The 23,725-nt window shown below is 38.3% G+C and overlaps 2 protein-coding genes across 3 annotated transcripts in view; one reads left to right on the top strand and one right to left on the bottom strand.

Annotated features, from left to right (window-relative positions):
- znrf3 (zinc and ring finger 3) overlaps positions 1–3,655 on the top strand; it is a 96,326-nt gene extending 92,671 nt beyond the window's left edge. For both annotated transcript variants that reach the window (XM_042487453.2, XM_042487452.2), the window contains exon 8: positions 68–3,655. In XM_042487453.2, coding sequence (XP_042343387.1) covers positions 68–1,815 — 1,748 coding nt within the window. In that variant the 3' untranslated portion in view covers positions 1,816–3,655. The remainder of the gene's footprint in view (positions 1–67) is intronic.
- Positions 3,656–3,843: 188 nt separating this feature from the next.
- Positions 3,844–23,725, bottom strand: part of coq5 (coenzyme Q5, methyltransferase) — a 40,443-nt gene continuing 20,561 nt past the window's right edge. The window contains exon 7 of the mRNA XM_088076443.1: positions 3,844–4,196. Within this exon, the coding sequence (XP_087932569.1) occupies positions 4,095–4,196 (102 nt within the window). The 3' untranslated portion in view covers positions 3,844–4,094. The remainder of the gene's footprint in view (positions 4,197–23,725) is intronic.

Genomic DNA, 23,725 nt, shown 5'->3' with positions numbered 1-23,725 from the left:
CTGCTTATAAGAGACATTCTTTCATTTGTGAAATTCATCTAAATTCATCTAGTTTAATGTTTTTCAGAGCAAAAGAAGGGAAATCCTGGACCAGCATGCATGGACCCTGGTAACCCGGTCCACAGCCGGCAGCGGGTGGTGCTGCCAGTCCATTATCCCGGCCGAGTGCACCGTGCTGGCCAGGTGACAGCCTACCCAACCAGAACTAGCATGGACCCCCACGGCAACCCCATCACTGTACTCACTGTGGACCAGCACCCAGATCCTCAGGGTCTGTACCCACCTCAATCAACATCTGCCTTTCTCCGGAGCTACCACCCCACCCTCCATCTGGACCACTCACTCAACCCCCACCACTGCGGGTTAGAGCACCGCGGACCACCCACCTACCCGGCACAGCCGCATCATGCTGCTTTTAAACGGCCCAAGTTCCACGGTCGCAACTTTTCCCGAGCAGCCTGCTTCTCGCAGTACGAGACTATGTACCAGCACTACTATTTTCAGGGGTTGACTTTCCCTCAACAGCCTGAGGGCGGCCAGGGGCCTGCGATGGCAGGGCAGCTTGGCGGAGGAGGAGGGGCCCACAAGGGCCACCACAGCAGGGCCTTTCAGCAGGGGCTGTTATACCCCACCGTGGTACACATGGCACCTGCCACTTCTTCGAGGATAGGTGATACCGGCAGCACGTCTGGCCTGAGCTGTTACCATGGCCACCGCTCAGTGTGCAGTGGCTACCTCGCTGACTGTCCTGGCAGTGACAGCAGCAGCAGCAGTTCAGGCCAGTGCCACTGCTCCTCCAGCGACTCCATGTTGGACTGTACTGAGGTCAGCAACCAGGGGGTGTACGGCAGCTGCTCTACCTTCCGCAGCTCGCTGAGCAGTGACTATGATCCTTACGTGTACCGGAGTAAGAGTCCGTGTAGGGGCTCTGTGGGGGAAGCGGGGGCTGCGGCGTGCACCACAGCCCCCGCTGAGGACTCGTCATCCCCTATTCCCTTGGGACATGACTGCCTCCAGCTCCCTCCTGGAGCTTCGGGATATAACTCGGGGGACCACCTTTCCAACTGCAGTTTGGAGCCCAACTACAGCAGTCGCTCATCACTGGAACCCAGGGAGAACAGCAACACTAGCACTACCTCAGCCGGGGCTCCAGAAGCCACCGGAGCAGACAGGGGGAAAGGGGCGCAGGAGGACTCGGGGGAGCTCGGGGCTGCAGCCTGTAGCTGCTGCTTTGAGGTGCTTCCTCCCAATATGGAGTGCAAAGGGCAGGACTCGGACCAAGCTGGGCCTCTGGCCACAGGACGCTTTCACAGGGGGGTGGACTTTCAGAGCTCGGCCTCTAAGAACTACTTTGCTCCTGAGCACATGTGCCCTCCCTCAGAGCAGGTGAGCTACGAAGGGCTGCCCTGCTGCTTCTACAAAGAGATGAAGGTGCACAGGGCCTCAACGGGGCGCTACACCGAGGACTACGCTGTTAACGTGCAGTACGCAGACTCAGAGGCCTGCTCGGGACAGGGCTGCTGCGAACTCAACCAGAGGATACCCATAATTCCTGAGGACACAGATTGTGAATTGGGCACAGGGGCAGAGACCCAGAGCAGTTTATTGCCCATCAGCGTCACAGTGGAAGCAGAGGTGCGGACAGGGGAGCGGCACGAGCCCAGGGAGGGGTACTTCACCTCAGGACAGTTTAGAGGTCAGCCATACCCTCAGGAGGAGGAGACCAGGGCTTTGTTCCACCCTCAGCTCTCTGCAAGCCCCTCTGCTTTGGGAAGCAGCAGTACTTCAACAAATGAGGGTGGTCTGGGTATATGAACAGGAGCCCAGAGACTCAGTCTAAAGTATGTGTTTGGTACCGAATCAGTCAGTCAATCATTAAAACCCTCAGCTGCCTTGTTCTAACCTTGCTCTCCGAGCGCTGAATGTTATCATCTTCGATTGTGTGGATTTCTACTGAAATGACCTGTCGTTTCTAGACAGCGTATCGCGTTCATTCCTGTGGCCACAAACGTCTCAAACTGTGTCAGCGAGACAAAGTGATAAATACGGATGGAGGTTGTTAACTGAAACTAGAGGTAGGTTGGCATTGGTATCTATTTGCAGACGTGTCTGCTGCCATCAAGGGTTTGGCCCCTTCAGGGCTAAATAATCTGGGCCCATTTATGTGAGATTTTTTTTTTTTTTTTTCAGATTTTCTTAAGAACAAGACATTTTTCTCTACAAAAAAGTACACTTTTAATTCACAGACATCTGCATCTACATGTATATGTGCGCACACGAACACTGACTGCCTATAAAGCTTCAACCACCAACTCAAATAGGTTGTACGGACATAGCTATACCAAAACAGAAAGACATGATTGTTTTTTGTTTTTTCTTTTACTTTTTTTAAAAGCAGGGAAATGGGTCATTCAAGTCACTGACCCAAACATTTCTCTGAGGAGAAGAAGCTATATATTAACAGAATAAAATGCATAGAAATGTGAATGCAAGGCTGACACTGGTCTCTATTCAATATAATACAGAATTTATTTTATGCATTGCATTTCTGTCCAGTTGTGGCCTACCTGTATGAGATGTGCCAGAGCAACATGAAAGCCTTACGCTGGTAAGCTGTTTGTAGCAATACCTGAAAGATACCATAACACTTGTAGTCGAACTCGTGTTTCTCGGGGTCAGTAGATTTATCCTGAAGTAGAGTGTAGCACTCTACTTCTTGTTGGGAAGCCCTTAAAAGTGTATTTTTGCCGTCACTTACCCAATTTCCTCAATGAGGCATGCTCTAATAAATAGCTATAAAGGTTCTAGCATGTATCAAAAGGCCAAAGGAAAGTAGCTGTAAAAGACTCATATTTCATAAGGGTTCCTTATTGTACTGTGACTTTTTAATTTTTTTTTCAATTTTTTCAATCAATGCAGTTATACATACCACAGTGTATCCGTTTGAATCATATCGTGCCATGCATAATACATACTCGCGATATCAATACTTGTCATTCATGCCTTTCTGTTTGTCCTGCAGACTGTTTTTATACTGTTTCTATGAAATATACACATTCTCTACACAGAGGAAAACTTTCAGAAATAACCCTATTTATAAGTTAACCCAGTGCTGTAATCAAGTGAGAATCTAATCTTGCCTTTTGCATAGAGATATGTACCTACTGCAAATATAACATTTTGGGGTACTTGAGTCATTATTTAATTTTTTTTTTTTGGTATTGTTTCTAGCACTTAAGAAGATTAAAATGTGTACAAAAATTAATATTTTTTAATTTTTTAAGAATATAATTATTTTCTGTCATTACCATTACAAATGTTTTAAAAAAAGGCTAGAAATCAATCTGTGTATATTTCTGTACCTGTATAGCAAACACATTTCATAAATGGAAATATGTTCTCTGAATATTTATTTACTAATATATTTATCTTTAAGCCATGTCTTATGTTCAGAGTGTATGAACGTTTGAGTTATTTGGTTGCTTTTTATTTTTGAGAAAAATCACTAACATGAGACTTTGTATATACATGGTAATTGCACACAAGACGATTAAATCTTCTCTGACCAAAAAACTGATTTTAAAACTTTAGTACCTTACAGTTTTGTAATTAAAGTGTACAAAGATCTGTAAAATATACAGTTTTATTCAAGTAACTTATGTTGCGTTGTCCTTTTTTCCATTATTGGCATTTCAGATTGAGATTTTTAACACTTTGTTGTCTGAAAGTTAGTAGTTGTATCATCTTTATTAGTAATAAGTAATTCTGGGGTCAAGAATTTTAACATGTTTTAGTATTTGTTGCTTAAATGTAGACGTGACAAAAAAAATATCCAAATGTAACTGCACTTAAATATTTTTATTCACCTACCAGTGTTAACAGTGACCGCACACATACAGTGACATGGTTCTCACTCTTAAGTAAAATGTTTAGCAGTAAATGTCAATCAGAAAATATCCACAGAGCTGAATTCCTGTCATTCTGAGGATTTATGCTCTGAAACCCAGTTAATGTTTGATAACTGCAGACAGGCGAAAAAGCCTGAAACATGGAGCCAGTCTTTTTGCTTCTCTCACAGGTGTCAAGATGCCATCTCACAGTTTGAAACCGGAGTGAAGAGCCACAACTCCGCCGGTAAGGTTGTAGTAATTCACACAGTAGAAACCTGCATCCTCAATCAGACATTTGAACTCCTCCTGCAGAGGAAAAAGAGAAAAAAAACTCACCAACACTGCATCCAAAGTCAAGGTAATGCACATACATGTGTTCAGATCATTTCTCATGTTGGACTGAGATAATGCTGGTTTCTAATCAATGATTTCTAAAACTTTCCCCAGGCTTTATCTCATTGGTGAGTCCTTCCAGAAGCACCAGAGCAGCTGCCGCATGACGGGCGGTCACAGTGGCAGGTATGTAGAAAATACTTTCATCACATTTACCTTTGAATTTTACACATTCTTTATTCGTTCTGTGACATTTTTGTGCTGTTTTGGACGACATACTGTACTTAAGTATTATCACACGGGGCAGGGGTGATACTGTACTGTATATCATCACGGTTCTGATTTGGTTGCAGGCATGAGTCCGCAGTTCTATGTCCTTTTGCATCTCACCACCGTCTCCACACTGATCCACTGAAATGACTCTGGCCTGCTGAGTATCCGAGCGATCGGCAAGTTTAAAGTTATTCAAACAGCTTAATTGCCTTTTTTCCTCCATGCCGCTGAGGGCAGCCTATCTTAACTCAAACCGCAGTTTCAAATCACATCATCAGCTCAAGTGAGGAGCACGACATTCCCAAACTCCGTGCACTGCATGGCCTTAGGTGCCATCTGGTCTCTCTCTCACTTTGTCTCTCTCTCTCTCTCTCTTCAGGCAAACATGGGATTTTTGGTTGACTTCAGTGGGAAAAAAGGCTGACAAAACAGGTAACATTACATATTACACAAATATTGTTTACATATTTACTTAGTATCAACTTATAATGTGTCTAAAAAGGGCTGAAGACAACATAAATTGAGATTATCAAAAATACCATGTCGAGACACATAATAGTATAGCATTTCGAAGAAATGGCCAAAAAGGACAATGTAGTACAGCAAAAAAGTCAAAGTTTGACATTTCCCAAAATGTCATCAAAAAAGAATGATGCAGATACAGCCAAAAACACCAAAATTGTGCATGTCCAAAAAATGACAGAAAAGGCAAGGCTATAGTATGGCAAAAATGTCAAAATATGACATGTCCCAAAAAAAACAAAAAACTCTTGAAACGGCATAAATAACGTGTCGAGAAACGCCATAGCATAGAATGATGCAATAACTGCCGAAAACACCAAAATTATGCATGTCCAAAAAATAACAAAAAAACGCAAGAATGTCAAAATATGACACGTTCCAAAAATGACTGAAAACACCTCAAAACAGCATAAATAGCATGCCGAAACACGCCATAGCATAGAATGATGCAAAAACAGCCAAAAACACCAAAATTTTGCATGTCCAAAATTTGCATAATTTTGATGTTTTTGGCTGTTTTTGCATCATTCTATGCTATGGCATGTTTCGGCATGCTATTTATGCTGTTTTGAGGTGTTTTCAGTTGTTTTTCAGACATACCATATTTTGACATTTTTGCCATACTATAGCCTTGCCTTTTGGGTCATTTTTTGGACATGCATAATTTGGGTGTTTTTGACTGTTTTTGCATCATTCTATGCTATGGCGTGTTTCGGCATGCTATTTTATGCTGTTTTGAGGTGTTTTCAGTCATTTTTGGAACATGTCATATTTTGACATTTTTGCCATACTATAGCCTTGCCTTTTGGGTCATTTTTTGGACATGCATAATTTGGGTGTTTTTGACTGTTTTTGCATCATTCTATGCTATGGCGTGTTTCGGCATGCTACTTTATGCTGTTTTGAGGTGTTTTCAGTTGTTTTTCAGACATACCATATTTTGACATTTTTGCCATACTATAGCCTTGCCTTTTCGGTCATTTTTTGGACATGCATAATCTTGGTTTTTTTGGCTGTTTTTGCATCATTCTATGCTATGGCGTGTTTCGGCATGCTATTTTATGCTGTTTTGAGGTGTTTTCAGTCATTTTTGGAACATGTCATATTTTGACATTTTTGCCATACTATAGCCTTGCCTTTTGGGTCATTTTTTGGACATGCATAATTTTGGTGTTTTTGGCTGTTTTGCATCATTCTATGCTATGGCGTGTTTGACGCGATATTACGTGCTGTTTTGAGGTGTTTTCAGTCATTTTGGAACATGTCATATTTTGACATTTTGCCATACTATAGCCTTGCCTTTTCGGTCATTTTTTGGACATGCATAATTTGGGTGTTTTTGACTGTTTTTGCATCATTCTATGCTATGGCGTGTTTCGGCACGCTATTTTGTGCTGTTTTGAGGTGTTTTCAGTTGTTTTTCAGACATACCATATTTTGACATTTTTGCCATACTATAGCCTTGCCTTTTGGGTCATTTTTTGGACATGCATAATTTGGGTGTTTTTGACTGTTTTTGCATCATTCTATGCTATGGCGTGTTTCGGCACGATATTACGTGCTGTTTTGAGGTGTTTTCAGTCATTTTTGGAACATGTCATATTTTGACATTTTTGCCATACTATAGCCTTGCCTTTTGGGTCATTTTTTGGACATGCATAATTTGGGTGTTTTTGACTGTTTTTGCATCATTCTATGCTATGGCGTGTTTCGGCACGATATTACGTGCTGTTTTGAGGTGTTTTCAGTCATTTTTGGAACATGTCATATTTTGACATTTTTGCCATACTATAGCCTTGCCTTTTGGGTCATTTTTTGGACATGCATAATTTTGGTGTTTTTGGCTGTTTTTACATCACTCTTTGCTATGGCGTGTTTCGGCACGCTATTGCGTGCTGTTTTGAGGTGTTTTCAGTCATTTTTGGAACATGTCATATTTTGACATTTTTGCCATACTATAGCCTTACCTTTTCGGTCATTTTTTGGACATGCATAATTTTGGTGTTTTTGGCTGTTTTTACATCACTCTTTGCTATGGCGTGTTTCGGCACGATATTACGTGCTGTTTTGAGGTGTTTTCAGTCATTTTTGGAACATGTCATATTTTGACATTTTTGCCATACTATAGCCTTGCCTTTTCAGCCATTTTTTGGACATGCATAATTTGGGTGTTTTTGACTGTTTTTGCATCATTCTATGCTATGGCGTGTTTCGGCACGCTATTTTATGCTGTTTTGAGGTGTTTTCAGTTGTTTTTCAGACATACCATATTTTGACATTTTTGCCATACTATAGCCTTGCCTTTTGGGTCATTTTTTGGACATGCATAATTTGGGTGTTTTTGACTGTTTTTGCATCATTCTATGCTATGGCGTGTTTCGGCACGCTATTGCGTGCTGTTTTGAGGTGTTTTCAGTCATTTTTGGAACATGTCATATTTTGACATTTTTGCCATACTATAGCCTTGCCTTTTGGGTCATTTTTTGGACATGCATAATTTGGGTGTTTTTGCCTGTTTTTGCATCATTCTATGCTATGGCGTGTTTCGGCACGCTATTTTATGCTGTTTTGAGGTGTTTTCAGTTGTTTTTCAGACATACCATATTTTGACATTTTTGCCATACTATAGCCTTGCCTTTTGGGTCATTTTTTGGACATGCATAATTTGGGTGTTTTTGACTGTTTTTGCATCATTCTATGCTATGGCGTGTTTCGGCACGCTATTTTATGCTGTTTTGAGGTGTTTTCAGTCATTTTTGGAACATGTCATATTTTGACATTTTTGCCATACTATAGCCTTGCCTTTTGGGTCATTTTTTGGACATGCATAATTTGGGTGTTTTTGACTGTTTTTGCATCATTCTATGCTATGGCGTGTTTCGGCACGATATTACGTGCTGTTTTGAGGTGTTTTCAGTCATTTTTGGAACATGTCATATTTTGACATTTTTGCCATACTATAGCCTTGCCTTTTCAGCCATTTTTTGGACATGCATAATTTGGGTGTTTTTGACTGTTTTTGCATCATTCTATGCTATGGCGTGTTTAACGCGATATTACGTGCTGTTTTGAGGTGTTTTCAGTCATTTTTGGAACATGTCATATTTTGACATTTTTGCCATACTATAGCCTTGCCTTTTGGGTCATTTTTTGGACATGCATAATTTGGGTGTTTTTGACTGTTTTTGCATCATTCTATGCTATGGCGTGTTTCGGCACGCTATTTTATGCTGTTTTGAGGTGTTTTCAGTCATTTTTGGAACATGTCATATTTTGACATTTTTGCCATACTATAGCCTTGCCTTTTGGGTCATTTTTTGGACATGCATAATTTGGTGTTTTTTGACTGTTTTGCATCATTCTATGCTATGGCGTGTTTGCACGCTATTTTCTGCTGTTTTGAGGTGTTTTCAGTCATTTTTGGAAGATGTCATATTTTGACATTTTTGCCATACTATAGCCTTGCCTTTTGGGTCATTTTTTGGACATGCATAATTTGGGTGTTTTTGACTGTTTTTGCATCATTCTATGCTATGGCGTGTTTCGGCACGCTATTGCGTGCTGTTTTGAGGTGTTTTCAGTCATTTTTGGAACATGTCATATTTTGACATTTTTGCCATACTATAGCCTTGCCTTTTGGGTCATTTTTTGGACATGCATAATTTGGGTGTTTTTGACTGTTTTTGCATCATTCTATGCTATGGCGTGTTTCGGCATGCTACTTTGTGCTGTTTTGAGGTGTTTTCAGTCATTTTTCAGACATGTCATATTTTGACATTTTGCCATACTATAGCCTTGCCTTTTGGGTCATTTTGGACATGCATAATTTGGGTGTTTTGACTGTTTTGCATCATTCTATGCTATGGCGTGTTTGACACGCTATTTTATGCTGTTTTGAGGTGTTTTCAGTCATTTTTGGAACATGTCATATTTTGACATTTTGCCATACTATAGCCTTGCCTTTTGGGTCATTTTTTGGACATGCATAATTTGGGTGTTTTTGACTGTTTTGCATCATTCTATGCTATGGCGTGTTTCGCACGCTATTTTATGCTGTTTTGAGGTGTTTTCAGTCATTTTTGGAACATGTCATATTTTGACATTTTTGCCATACTATAGCCTTACCTTTTCGGTCATTTTTTGGACATGCATAATTTTGGTGTTTTTGGCTGTTTTTACATCACTCTTTGCTATGGCGTGTTTCGGCACGATATTACGTGCTGTTTTGAGGTGTTTTCAGTCATTTTTGGAACATGTCATATTTTGACATTTTTGCCATACTATAGCCTTGCCTTTTCAGCCATTTTTTGGACATGCATAATTTGGGTGTTTTTTACTGTTTTGCACTGGTCTCTATGCTATGATGCGGTTTCTCGCACGACATTACGCGGTTGTTTGAGGTATTTTCAGTCATTTTGAAGATGTCATATTTGATATTTCTTGCCATACTATAGCCTGTTTTTGGTCATTTCGGACATGCATAATTTGGGTGTTTTGACTGTTTTGCATTCATCTCATGCTATATGGTTTCAATGCTACTTTATGCTGTTTTGAGGGTGTTTTCAGTTGTTTTTCAGATATACCATATTTGATGAATGGCTATACTATAGCCTTGCCTTTCGGTCATTTTTTGGATACATAATCTTGTTTTTTATTGTTTTTAATCATTCTATGTTATGGCGTACTGCATGCTATTTTATGTTGTTTGAGGTGTTTTCAAATACTAACATGTCATATTTTACATTTTTGCCATAATTATAGCCTTTTACCTTTACTTGGACATGCATAATTGGGGTGTTTTTATTGTTTTACACTTACCTTGCTATATGGTTTTAAATTATATTACGTATGCCTTGAGGTGTTTTCAGTCATTTTGGAATACGTCACATTTTGACATTTTGCCATACTATAGCCCTTTCTGCCTTTTCAGCCATTTTGACATGCATACTGTGTTTTTGACTGTTTTCATCATTCTATGCTATGGGTGTGTTTCGGCACTATTTTGCGTTGTTTTGAGGTGTTTAGCTGTTTTCAGGATATACCATATTTGACATTTTTGCCATACTATAGTCATTTTTTTGGTCATTTTTGACATGTACACTCTGGGGTGTTTTGACTATCATCATTCTATATGATAGTATTCGTAACGCTTATTGCGTAATGCTTGAGGTGTTTAAATTTTTGAACATATTACATTTTATTACTTTTTGCCATACTATATAGCTCATCTTTTCAGTCATTTTTTGACATGCATAATTTGGTGTTTTTTAGACTGTTTTTACTATTCTATGTTATATGCGGTGTTCGCACGACATTTATTGCGCATGTTTTGAGGTGTTTTCAGTCATTTTGGAAGATTGTCATATTTTGACATTTTTGCCATACCATAGCCTTGCCTGGGTAACATTTTTTGACATGCATTAATTTGGGTGTTTTTGACTGTTTTGCATCATTCTATGCTATGTTGTTTCGGGCATGCTACTTTATGCGGCTGTTTTGAGGTGTTTTCAGTTGTCATTTTCAGACATACCATATTTTGACATTTTTGCCATACTATAGCCTTTGCCTTTTCGGGTCATTTTTTGGACATGCATAACGGTGTTGCTTTGATCATGTTTTGGTGATCATTCATGTTATGATGCGCATTCGGGCATGCTTATTTTTATGCTGTTGCTTTGAGGTGTTTTCAGTCATTTTTGGAACATGTCAGTGCCTTGATACATTTTGCCATACTATAGCCTTTACCTTTTCGGGTCATTTTTGACATGTACTTGGGTGTTTTATTGCTTTTACATCACTCTTTGCTATGCGAGTGTGTTTTACATATTACGTATTGTTTTGAGTGTTTGTCATTTTTGGAACATGTCATTTTGACATTTTTACATACTATAGCCTCGGTTTCTTTTCAGCCATATTTTGGACATGCATAATTTCCGGGTGTTTTTAATGATGTTTTGCATCATTCTATGTTATGCGTGTGTTTTCCTGCACGCATTATTTTATGTGCTGTTTTTGAGGTGTTTTGAAGTTGTTTTTCAGATATTACCATATTTTGACATTTTGCCATACTATAGCTTCGTTTGCCTTGGTCATTTTCTGACATGCATAATTTGGGTGTTTTGACTGTTTTTGCATCATTCTATGCTATGAGCAGTGTTTCAAGTAACGCTTATTGGCGTGCTGTTTGAGGTGTTTTCTTAGTCATTTTTTTGGAAACATGTCATATTTTGACATTTTTGCCATACCATAGCCTGCTCTTTTTGGGCTTTCATTTTTTGACAATATGCATAATTTTGGTGCTTTTGACTGTACTTTAATATCTATGTTATGATAAGGTGTGTTTCGCACGCAATTATTAAGGTATGTTTTGAGGTGTTTTCAGTTGTTTTTCAGAGATACCATAACATTTTGACATTTTTGCTATATACTATAGCTTTGCTTTTTGGGTCATTTTAATATGACATGCATTCTAAGGGTGTTTTGATCACTGTTTTGTATCATTCTATGTTATGGTTGTTTCGCACGCTTATTTAAGCGTGCTGTTTTGAGTTGTAACAGTCATTTTTGGAAGATGTCATATTTTGACATTTTGCCACATACTAGCCTTTGCTCTTTGGGTCATTTTGACATGCATAATTTGGCGTGTTTTGACTGGTTTTGCATCATTCTATGCTATAGATGCCTGGCAATTTATTGCGTTTTTGAGGTGTTTTCAGTCATTTTGAACATGTCAGCATATTTGACATTTTTGCCATACTATAGCCTTTTACTCTCTTCGGTCATTTTTGGACATGCATAATTTTGGTGTTTTTGGCTGTTTTACATCACTTTTGCTATATGTTGTTTCAGCACGATATTACGGCTATGTTTTGAGGTGTTTTCTTAGTCATTTTTGAACATGCTCATTTTGACATTTTTTGCCATACTATAGCCTTGCCTTTAATGGGTCATTTTTTGGACATGCATAATTTGGTGTTTTTGATCGTTTTGCATTATCGCCCATGCTATGGCGGTTTCGGGCACGCTTATTTTATGCTGTTTTGATGTTGTTTTCAGTTGTTTTTCATTGGATACACCATCATTTTGACATTTTGCTATACTATAGCTTCCCAGTTTCTTTTCGGGTCATTTTTCGACATGCATAATTTGGGTACGTTTTTGACTGTTTTGTGCATCATTCTATGCTGATGCGTTTCGGCACGATATTTTACGTGCTGTTTGAGGTGTTTTTGAATATTTTGGAACATGTTACATATTTGACATTTTTGCCACTATAGCCTGCCTTTACTGGTCATTTTTTGGATACGCATGCATAATTTTGGTGTTTAATTGATTTTTATCATTCTTATGATGTGTTTCGCATGCCATATTACGTATGCTGTTTTGAGGTGTTTAAAGTCATTTTGGAACATGTCATATTTTGACATTTTGCTGCGCATACTTCATAGCCTTTGCCGGTAACATTTTTGACATGATGCATAATTTGGTTTTTTTATTGCTTTTTTTAATCATTCTGATGCTATGGCGTATGTTTCGCACGCTATTTATGTTGTTTTGAGGTTGTTTCTAGTCATTTTGAACATGTCATATGCGCTCTTGACATTTTGCCAGTACTATAGCTCACTCTTTCAGTCATTTGGGTTGGCTATGGACATGTTAATTTGGGTGTTTTTGACTGTTTTTTGCATCATTCTCTTATGCTAAGGAGTGTTTCGGGCACCAGTATTACGGCATGTTTTGAGGTGTTTTCAGTCATTTTGGAAGATGTTACATATTTTACATTTTTTGCCATACTATAGCCCTTTACCTTTTCAGGTCCATTTTTGACATGCATAATTTAAGCTGTTTTTATTGTTTTTATTTGTTATGATGTTGTTTCGCAACCGCTATATTTGTGTTGTTTTGAGGTTTTGTTTAGTCATTTTTGGATACATGTCATATTTTAGACATTTTTGCTATACTATAGCCTTTGCTTTTTGGGTCATTTTTGACATGCATAATTTGGGTGCTTTGACTGTTTAAATTGCATCTATTCTATGCTATATGCATTTCTGCATCGCTATTTTATGCGGTTGTTTTTGAGTTGTTTTCAGTCATTTTGAACATGCTTCAGCATTTTGACATTTTGCCATACTATAGCCTTACGCTTTTCAGTCATGTATGTTATAATTTGGGTGTTTTGACTGTTTTGCATTTCATATGCTATGATGCAGTATTTCGACACGCTATTAAGGGTTATTTTGAGGTGTTTTCAGTCATGTTTTGAAGATGTCATACCATTTTGACATTTTGCCATATACTATAGCCTTGCCTTAATCATTTTTGATGCATAATGGGTGTTTTTGACTGTTTTTGCATCATTCTATGCTATATGGTTTCACTTTTTTTAGCCCATTTTTATGAAATTTTTCAGTCATGTTTCCTGGCCTTCAGCCACTTTGACATGCACACTCTCGTTTTTGACTGTTTTAATCATCTCATGCTGGCACAATTAGCCCAAACGCCATTCAGGTCCCTGTTTTGAGGTACATGCATAATTTTTGTTTTGGCTGTTTACATGGCTCATTTTACGCATCTCACACGTCATTTTGAAGATGTCATTTTCACACCATATTTGACATGCATTTGTGTCGTTTTGCACTTCCTTTCCGCAACATGCACACGCTAAGTTTTGATGTTTTGACTCAGACCATGGGCCACTTTGAAACATATTATAGCCTTGCCTTTTTCAGCCATTTTGGACACGCATAATTTTGGGTGTTTTTGATCGCCCACTCATTCCCATGCTATATGTTTCTGCATCAGCCATTTTATGTTGTTTGAGGCGTGTTTCTAGCTCGTTTCATCCCATGCCATGCAATACCTTTGCCTGCACAATTTGGGCTGTTTTTAATACTTATTTATGTATTTTGAATAAACACTTGGGTTTCATTGCAAAATACCTGTTTTGACATTCTGCCATTGGGGTATTTTTGATCACTGCATCATTGATGCTATGTTTCGTTTTGACACTAGCTGATCAGCTTATCATGGTAAGTTGCTTTCAGCATGTTACTTTATGTTACCAAGGTGTTTTCAGTTGTTTTGCCATAAATTACATTTTGACATTTTTGCTATACTATAGCCTTGTTTTTTTGTCGTTTGGACATGCATACTTGTAAGTATTGATCGTTTTTGCATCATTCAAAAAACCTCCAAAACAAAGCATAAAATAGTTGCACAACACGCCTATATAGCATAGAATGATACAAAACCAGTCAAAAACACCAAATTTATGCATGTCCAAAAAATTAAAATTAGCAAGCTTAGCTTAGCCTCAGTAGTTTAGCTGGGCTTAGCTCTTATCTGTGATAGCTATGGTACTGTTCATCACCTGGGGCTCGCTGGATAACGGAGCCTGGGTCTGTTGAATTGCACTACTTAATCCTTGTTGTTCTCCTCGAGCATCTCCTGTTCCCTTTGCTCTTTTAGTTTCCCCTGGATCCTGGCTGTAACCTTGACTGTGCCTCGACTGTGGTGATATTGTGTTGATGCTGCGACCGTTTTGGCTGTGCTTCAAGGCTTGTGGTTGTGCACTTGATACTGTGCCTCTGCTTGATCATGGAGATTCATGGACTGTTGTTTTCCTGGCGCGGATGTTGTGGATCTTCATTTTGACACCTCCCTATCAACATGTGTATAAGACTGTTATCATTACCTCAACATCATTATAGAGTGCAACAATGATTTCACACCTATCATTATTGTAATATGACATGCATCTGTTTCTACCATTGCTGTGCCTCCTTCTCGCCTCTCAACCTCTCTCCCTCTCCCTCCTCTCTCTTCTGTTTCCTTTTTGTAATGATTGTATTTCATTTGGTCATTTACATCTATTGCATCGCCGCCCATTCTGGTAAAGGATCCCTCATTGCATCCTCGTTCCGCTTACTCTGGAAGGTTTCTTCCTTGTTTTCCCCTGCTACATCCCTTTTCAGAGTTTTCCTGGATGATGTGAGGGTCAAAGGCAAAGGGATGTTCTTTAAAGCCCACTGAGGCAAACCATGTTTTGTGATACATGGGCTCTGTAAATAAAATTGGTTGACGTGGACTTGACTCTGACTTGGGCTTAAAAGGCAAGGTTGTGCATGGCAAAAAATGTCGTGTCATAAATGTCCGAAAACCAACTGGGATGTCAGCATAATCAGACACGCCTATAGCATAGAATGATGCAAAACAGTCAAACACCAAATTATGTATGTCCAAAATGACCTAAAAGGCAAGGCTATAGTATGGCAAAATGTCAAATATGACATCTTCCAAAATGACTGAAAACACCTCAAAACAAAGACGCAATAGCGGTCAAACACGCCATAGTACAGAATGGTGCAAACAGCCAAAAACAACAAAATTATGTATGTCCTAAAAAATGACCGAAAAGGCATATAGTATGGCAAAATGTCAAAATATATCAAAGGTCCCAAAACCATGACTGAAAACACCTCACAACAGCAGAAAATAGCGTGGCCGGAAACACGCCATAGCATAGAATGATGCAAAACAGCCAAAAACACCACCATGCATGTCCAAAAAATGATCCCAAAAGGTAAGCAATATAGTATGTCAAAATGTCAAATATGACATGTTCCAAAAAATGACTGAAAAACACTTAACAGCATCTATTAATAGCATGTCAAACACGCCATAGCATAGAATGATGCAAAAAAATGCCAAAACAACCCAAATTATGCATGGTCCAAAATGACCCAAAAGGCAAGGTGCCATAGGTATGGCAAAATGTCAAAATATGACACATGGCTCCAAAAAATGACTGGAAAACACCTCACAATAGCAGCATAAGAATACAGCTGTCATGGAAGTTAATAAGGTTAGAATGATGCAAAACAGCCAAAAAACACCCAAAATTATGGCATGTCCAAAAAATGATCCGCAAAAGGCAAGGCTATAGTATGGCAAAATGTCAAAATATGACATGTTCCAAAATGACTATGCCCTCAAAACACTCAGGCTCACGGGCTAATAGCGTGGCCGAACACGCCATACAGCATAGAATGATGCAAAACAGCCAAAACAACTCAAAATTATGCATGTCCAAAAATGACCGAAAAGGTACAGGTATGGCAAAAATGTCAAAAATATGACATGTTCCAAAATGACTGAAAACACCTCACAACAGCATAAAATAGCTGCGGCCGAACACGCCATAGCATAGAATGATGCAAAAAAGGCAAAAACACCCAACATTATGGCATGTCCAAAATGATCCCAAAAGGTGCGGCTATATATGACAAAAATGTCAAAATACACATGTTCCAAAAAATGACTGAAAACACCTCAAAATAGCATAAAATAGCGTGGCCAAAACACGCCCATAGCATAGAATGATGCAAAAACAGCCAAAACAACCCAAAATTATGTATGTCCAAAAATGATCCGAAAAGGCAAGGCTATACAGGTATGGGCAAAATGTCAAAAATATGACATGTTCCAAAAATGACTGGAAAACACTCCTTGCTAAACAGCAGAATGCAATAGCGGTTTAAACACGCCATAGCATAGAATGGCAAAACAGGCCAAAACACCAATAATTATGCATGTCCAAAAAAAAATGACCGAAAAGCAAGGCTATAGATATGGCAAAATGTCAAAATACATGATACGCCTCCAAAAATGACTGAAAACAACTCACAACAGCATATAAATAGCTGCACAAACACGCCATAGCATAGAAATGATGCAAAAACAGCCAAAAACACCCAATTATTATGGCATGTCCAAAAATGGATCCGAAAAGGCAAGTATTATAGACATGGCAAAAATGTCAAAATATGACATGTTCCAAAAATGACTGAAAACACCCTCACATTAACAGGCATAAAAAATAGCTGCACAAACACGCCATAGCATACAGAATGATGCAAAACAGGCCAAAACACCAAATATTATGCATGTCCAAAAAATGACCCAAAAAGGCAAGGCTATAGTATGGCAAAAATGTCAAAATATGACATGTTCCAAAATGTACTGAAAACAACCTCAAAACAGCATAAAATATGCGCAGTCAAACACGCCCATAGCATAGAATGATGCAAAACAGCCAAAAACAACCCAAAATTATGCATGTCCAAAAATGATCCAAAAGGCAAGGCTATAGTATGGCAAAAATGTCAAAAGTATGACATATGTTCCAAAAATGACACTGAAAATATTCTCACAATTAGCAAGAATGCATGCGGCTGTCAAACACGCCATATGCATAGAATGATGCAAAACAGGCCAAAAAACACCAAAATTATGGTATGTCCAAAAAATGACCGAAAAGGCAAGGCTATAGGGGTATGGCAAACAAGTCAAAACATGACATGTTCCAAAATGACTGGAAAACAACTCAACAGCATAAAAATAGCGCGTCAAACACTTAATAGCATAGAATGATGCAAAACAAAAGCCAAAACAACCCAAAATTATGCATGTCCAAAAAATGATCCCAAAAGCGCAAGGCATATAGGGGGTATTGGCAAATGTCAACAAATATGACATGTTCCAAAAATGACTGAAAACACTCTCACAAAACAGCATCACATTGAAGTATTTAAACACGCCATAGCATAGAATGGTGCAAAACAGCCAAAACAACAAAATTATGCATGTCCAAAAATGACCGAAAAAAGGTAAGGCTAGTATGGCAAAATGTCAAAATATACATAAGTTCCTAAAACATGACTGAAAACAACTCACAACAGCATAAAATAGCTGCGTTTAAACATCGCCATAGCATACAGAATGATGCAAAAAAAGGAAAAACAACAAGACATGTATGTCCAAAAAATGGACCCAAAAGGCAAGGCTATAGTATGGCAAAATACAACAAATATGACACACGTTCCAAAATGACTGAAAACACTCAATAGCACGCATGCACAATAGCGTGGCATTAAACACTTATAGCATAGAATGATGCAAAAAACAGCCAAAACAACACCCAAATTATGCATGTCCAAAAATGACCGAAAAGTGGCAAGGCTATAGTATGGCAAAATGTCAAAATATGATTATGTTCCAAAAAATGACTGAAAAACACTACAAAACAGGTGACATAAAATAGCTGCGGTTTAAACACGCCACATAGCATAGAATGATGCAAAAACAGGCCAAAAACACCTAACATTATGCATGTCCAAAAAATGACCTAAAAGGCAAGGCATAATATAGTATGGCAAAAATGTCAAAATATGACACATGTTCCCAAAAATGACTGAAAACAACTCTCACAACAGTATAAATAGGCCGTACAACACTATATAGTAATAGAATGATGCAAAAACAGCCAAAAACACCCCAAATTATGCATGTCCAAAAAAATGATCCAGCAAGTAAGGCATATAGTATGGCAAAAATGTCAAAATATGACATGTTCCAAAAAATGACTGAAAAACACCTCAAAACAGTATAAAATAGCGGTCAAAACATTTCACTATAGCATAGAAATGACGCAAAACAGCCAAAACACCCAAATTATGCATGTCCAAAAAATGACCCTAAAAGGCAAGGCTATAAGTATGGCAAAAATGTCAAAAATATGACACGCTCCAAAAAATGACTGAAAACACGACTCAATACAATATACGCACAGCGCATGCCGGACAAACACGCCTATAGCATAGAATGATGCAAAAAACAGTCAAAACACCCAAATTATGCATGTCCAAAAAATGACACCTAAAAGGTGCAAGTACATAGTAGTATGGCAAAATGTCAAAAATATGACATGTTCCAAAAAATGACTGAAAACACCTCAAAACAGCATAAAATAGCGTGCGAAACACGCCATAGCATAGAATGATGCAAAAACAGCCAAAAACACCCAAATTATGCATGTCCAAAAATGATCCAAAAGGCAAGGCTATAGTATGGCAAAATGTCAAAATATGACATGTTCCAAAATGACTGAAAACACCTCAAAACAGCACGCAATAGCGTGCGAAACACGCCATAGCATAGAATGATGCAAAACAGGCAAAAACACCAACATTATGCATGTCCAAAAATGACCCAAAAGGCAAGGCTATAGTATGGCAAAAATGTCAAAATATGACATGTTCAAAAATGACTGAAAACACCTCAAAACAGCATAAAATAGCGTGCGAAACACGCCATAGCATAGAATGATGCAAAACAGCCAAAAACACCAAAATTATGCATGTCCAAAAAATGACCAAAAAGGTAAGGCTATAGTATGGCAAAAATGTCAAAATATGACATCTTCCAAAAATGACTGAAAACACCTCAAAACAGCACGTAATATCGTGCCGAAACACGCCATAGCATAGAATGATGCAAAAACAGTCAAAAACACCCAAATTATGCATGTCCAAAAAATGACCCAAAAGGCAAGGCTATAGTATGGCAAAAATGTCAAAATATGACATGTTCCAAAAATGACTGAAAACACCTCAAAACAGCACGCAATAGCGTGCCGAAACACGCCATAGCAAAGAGTGATGCAAAAACAGCCAAAAACACCAAAATTATGCATGTCCAAAAAATGACCCAAAAGGCAAGGCTATAGTATGGCAAAAATGTCAAAATATGACATGTTCCAAAATGACTGAAAACACCTCGAAACGGCATAAGATAGCGTGCCGAAACACGCCATAGCATAGAATGGTGCAAAAACAGCCATTAAACAACAAAATTATGCATGTCCAAAAAATGACCCAAAAGGCAAGGCTATAGTATGGCAAAAATGTCAAAATATGACATCTTCCAAAAATGACTGAAAACACCTCAAAACAGCACGCAATAGCGTGCCGAAACACGCCATAGCAAAGAGTGATGCAAAAACAGCCAAAAACACCCAAATTATGCATGTCCAAAAAATGACCCAAAAGGCAAGGCTATAGTATGGCAAAAATGTCAAAATATGACACGTTCCAAAAATGACTGAAAACACCTCACAACAGCATAAAATAGCGTGCCGAAACACGCCATAGCATAGAATGATGCAAAAACAGGCAAAAACACCAACATTATGCATGTCCAAAAAATGACCCAAAAGGCAAGGCTATAGTATGGCAAAAATGTCAAAATATGACATGTTCCAAAAATGACTGAAAACACCTCAAAACAGCATAAAATAGCGTGCCGAAACACGCCATAGCATAGAATGATGCAAAAACAGCCAAAAACACCCAAATTATGCATGTCCAAAAAATGACCCAAAAGGCAAGGCTATAGTATGGCAAAAATGTCAAAATATGACATCTTCCAAAAATGACTGAAAACACCTCAAAACAGCACGAAATATCGTGCGAAACACGCCATAGCATAGAATGATGCAAAACAGTCAAAAACACCAAAATTATGCATGTCCAAAAAATGACCCAAAAGGCAAGGCTATAGTATGGCAAAAATGTCAAAATATGACATGTTCCAAAAATGACTGAAAACACCTCAAAACAGCATAAAATAGCGTGCCGAAACACGACATAGCATAGAATGATGTAAACACAGTCAAAAACACCAAAATTATGCATGTCCAAAAAATGACCCAAAAGGCAAGGCTATAGTATGGCAAAAATGTCAAAATATGACATGTCCCAAAAATGACTGAAAACACCTCAAAACAGCACGCAATAGCGTGCCGAAACACGCCATAGCATAGAATGGTGCAAAAACAGCCAAAAACACCAAAATTATGCATGTCCAAAAAATGACCGAAAAGGCAAGGCTATAGTATGGCAAAAATGTCAAAATATGACATCTTCCAAAAATGACTGAAAACACCTCAAAACAGCATAAAATATCGTGCCGAAACACGCCATAGCATAGAATGATGCAAAAACAGTCAAAAACACCCAAATTATGCATGTCCAAAAAATGACCCAAAAGGCAAGGCTATAGTATGGCAAAAATGTCAAAATATGACACGTTCCAAAAATGACTGAAAACACCTCAAAACAGCATAAAATAGCGTGCCGAAACACGCCATAGCATAGAATGATGCAAAACAGCCAAAAACACCCAAATTATGCATGTCCAAAAATGATCCAAAAGGCAAGGCTATAGTATGGCAAAATGTCAAAATATGACATGTTCCAAAATGACTGAAAACACCTCAAAACAGCATAAAATAGCGTGCCGAAACACGCCATAGCATAGAATGATGCAAAAACAGGCAAAAACACCAAAATTATGCATGTCCAAAAAATGACCCAAAAGGCAAGGCTATAGTATGGCAAAAATGTCAAAATATGACATGTTCCAAAAATGACTGAAAACACCTCAAAACAGCATAAAATAGCGTGCCGAAACACGCCATAGCATAGAATGATGCAAAAACAGCCAAAAACACCCAAATTATGCATGTCCAAAAAATGACTGAAAAGGCAAGGCTATAGTATGGCAAAAATGTCAAAATATGACATCTTCCAAAAATGACTGAAAACACCTCAAAACAACACGTAATAGCGTGCCGAAACACGCCCATAGCATAGAATGATGCAAAAACAGTCAAAAACACCAAAATTATGCATGTCCAAAAAATGACCCAAAAGGCAAGGCTATAGTATGGCAAAAATGTCAAAATATGACATGTTCCAAAAATGACTGAAAACACCTCAAAACAGCACGAAATAGCGTGTCAAACACGCCATAGCATAGAATGATGCAAAACAGCCAAAAACACCAAAATTATGCATGTCCAAAAATGACCCAAAAGGCAAGGCTATAGTATGGCAAAATGTCAAAATATGACATGTTCCAAAAATGACTGAAAACACCTCAAAACAGCATAAAATAGCGTGTCAAACACGCCATAGCATAGAATGATGCAAAACAGCCAAAAACAACAAAATTATGCATGTCCAAAAATGACCCAAAAGGCAAGGCTATAGTATGGCAAAATGTCAAAATATGACATCTTCCAAAATGACTGAAAACACCTCAAAACAGCATAAAATAGCGTGCCAAAACACGCCATAGCATAGAATGATGCAAAAACAGCCAAAAACACCCAAATTATGCATGTCCAAAAAATGACCCAAAAGGCAAGGCTATAGTATGGCAAAAATGTCAAAATATGACACGTTCCAAAAATGACTGAAAACACCTCAAAACAGCATAAAATAGCGTGCCGAAACACGCCATAGCATAGAATGATGCAAAAACAGGCAAAAACACCAACATTATGCATGTCCAAAAAATGACCCAAAAGGCAAGGCTATAGTATGGCAAAAATGTCAAAATATGACATGTTCCAAAAATGACTGAAAACACCTCAAAACAGCACAAAATAAGCGCGTGCAAACACGCCATAGCATAGAATGATGCAAAAACAGTCAAAAACACCCAAATTATGCATGTCCAAAAAATGACCCAAAAGGCAAGGCTATAGTATGGCAAAAATGTCAAAATATGACATCTTCCAAAAATGACTGAAAACACCTCAAAACAGCACGTAATATCGTGCCGAAACACGCCATAGCATAGAATGATGCAAAAACAGTCAAAAACACCCAAATTATGCATGTCCAAAAAATGACCCAAAAGGCAAGGCTATAGTATGGCAAAATGTCAAAATATGACATGTTCCAAAAATGACTGAAAACACCACAAAACAGCATAAAATAGCGTGCCGAAACACGACATAGCATAGAATGATGCAAAAACAGTCAAAAACACCAAAATTATGCATGTCCAAAAAATGACCCAAAAGGCTATAGTATGGCAAAAATGTCAAAATATGACGCCTTCCTAAAATGAATGAAAACACCTCAAAACAGCATAAAATAGCGTGCCGAAACACGCCATAGCATAGAATGATGCAAAAACAGCCAAAAACACCAAAATTATGCATGTCCAAAAAATGACCGAAAAGGCAAGGCTATAGTATGGCAAAAATGTCAAAATATGACATCTTCCAAAAATGACTGAAAACACCTCAAAACAGCATAAAATAGCGTGCCGAAACACGCCATAGCATAGAATGATGCAAAAACAGTCAAAAACACCCAAATTATGCATGTCCAAAAAATGACTGAAAAGGTAAGGCTATAGTATGGCAAAAATGTCAAAATATGACATGTTCCAAAAATGACTGAAAACAACTCAAAACAGCATAAAATAGCGTGCCGAAACACGCCCATAGCATAGAATGATGCAAAAACAGCCAAAAACACCCAAATTATGCATGTCCAAAAATGACCCAAAAGGCAAGGCTATAGTATGGCAAAATGTCAAAATATGACATGTTCAAAAATGACTGAAAACACCTCAAAACAGCATAAAATAGCGTGCCGAAACACGCCATAGCATAGAATGATGCAAAAACAGCCAAAAACACCCAAATTATGCATGTCCAAAAATGACCCAAAAGGCAAGGCTATAGTATGGCAAAATGTCAAAATATGACATGTTCCAAAAATGACTGAAAACACCTCAAAACAGCATAAAATAGCGTGCGAAACACGCCATAGCATAGAATGATGCAAAAACAGCCAAAAACACCCAAATTATGCATGTCCAAAAAATGACAAAAAAAGGCAAGGCTATAGTATGGCAAAAATGTCAAAATATGACATGTTCCAAAAATGACTGAAAACACCTCAAAACAGCATAAAATAGCGTGCCGAAACACGCCATAGCATAGAATGATGCAAAAACAGTCAAAAACACCCAAATTATGCATGTCCAAAAAATGACCCAAA

The sequence above is a fragment of the Plectropomus leopardus genome, chromosome 4 (genome assembly GCF_026936395.1).
Source record: "Plectropomus leopardus strain MGB_pleo_1.0 chromosome 4, ASM2693639v1, whole genome shotgun sequence".
Lineage (NCBI taxonomy): Eukaryota > Metazoa > Chordata > Actinopteri > Perciformes > Serranidae > Plectropomus > Plectropomus leopardus.
The sequence above is the reverse complement of the archived record's forward strand: the minus strand, read 5'-3'. Positions and strand labels throughout refer to the sequence as shown.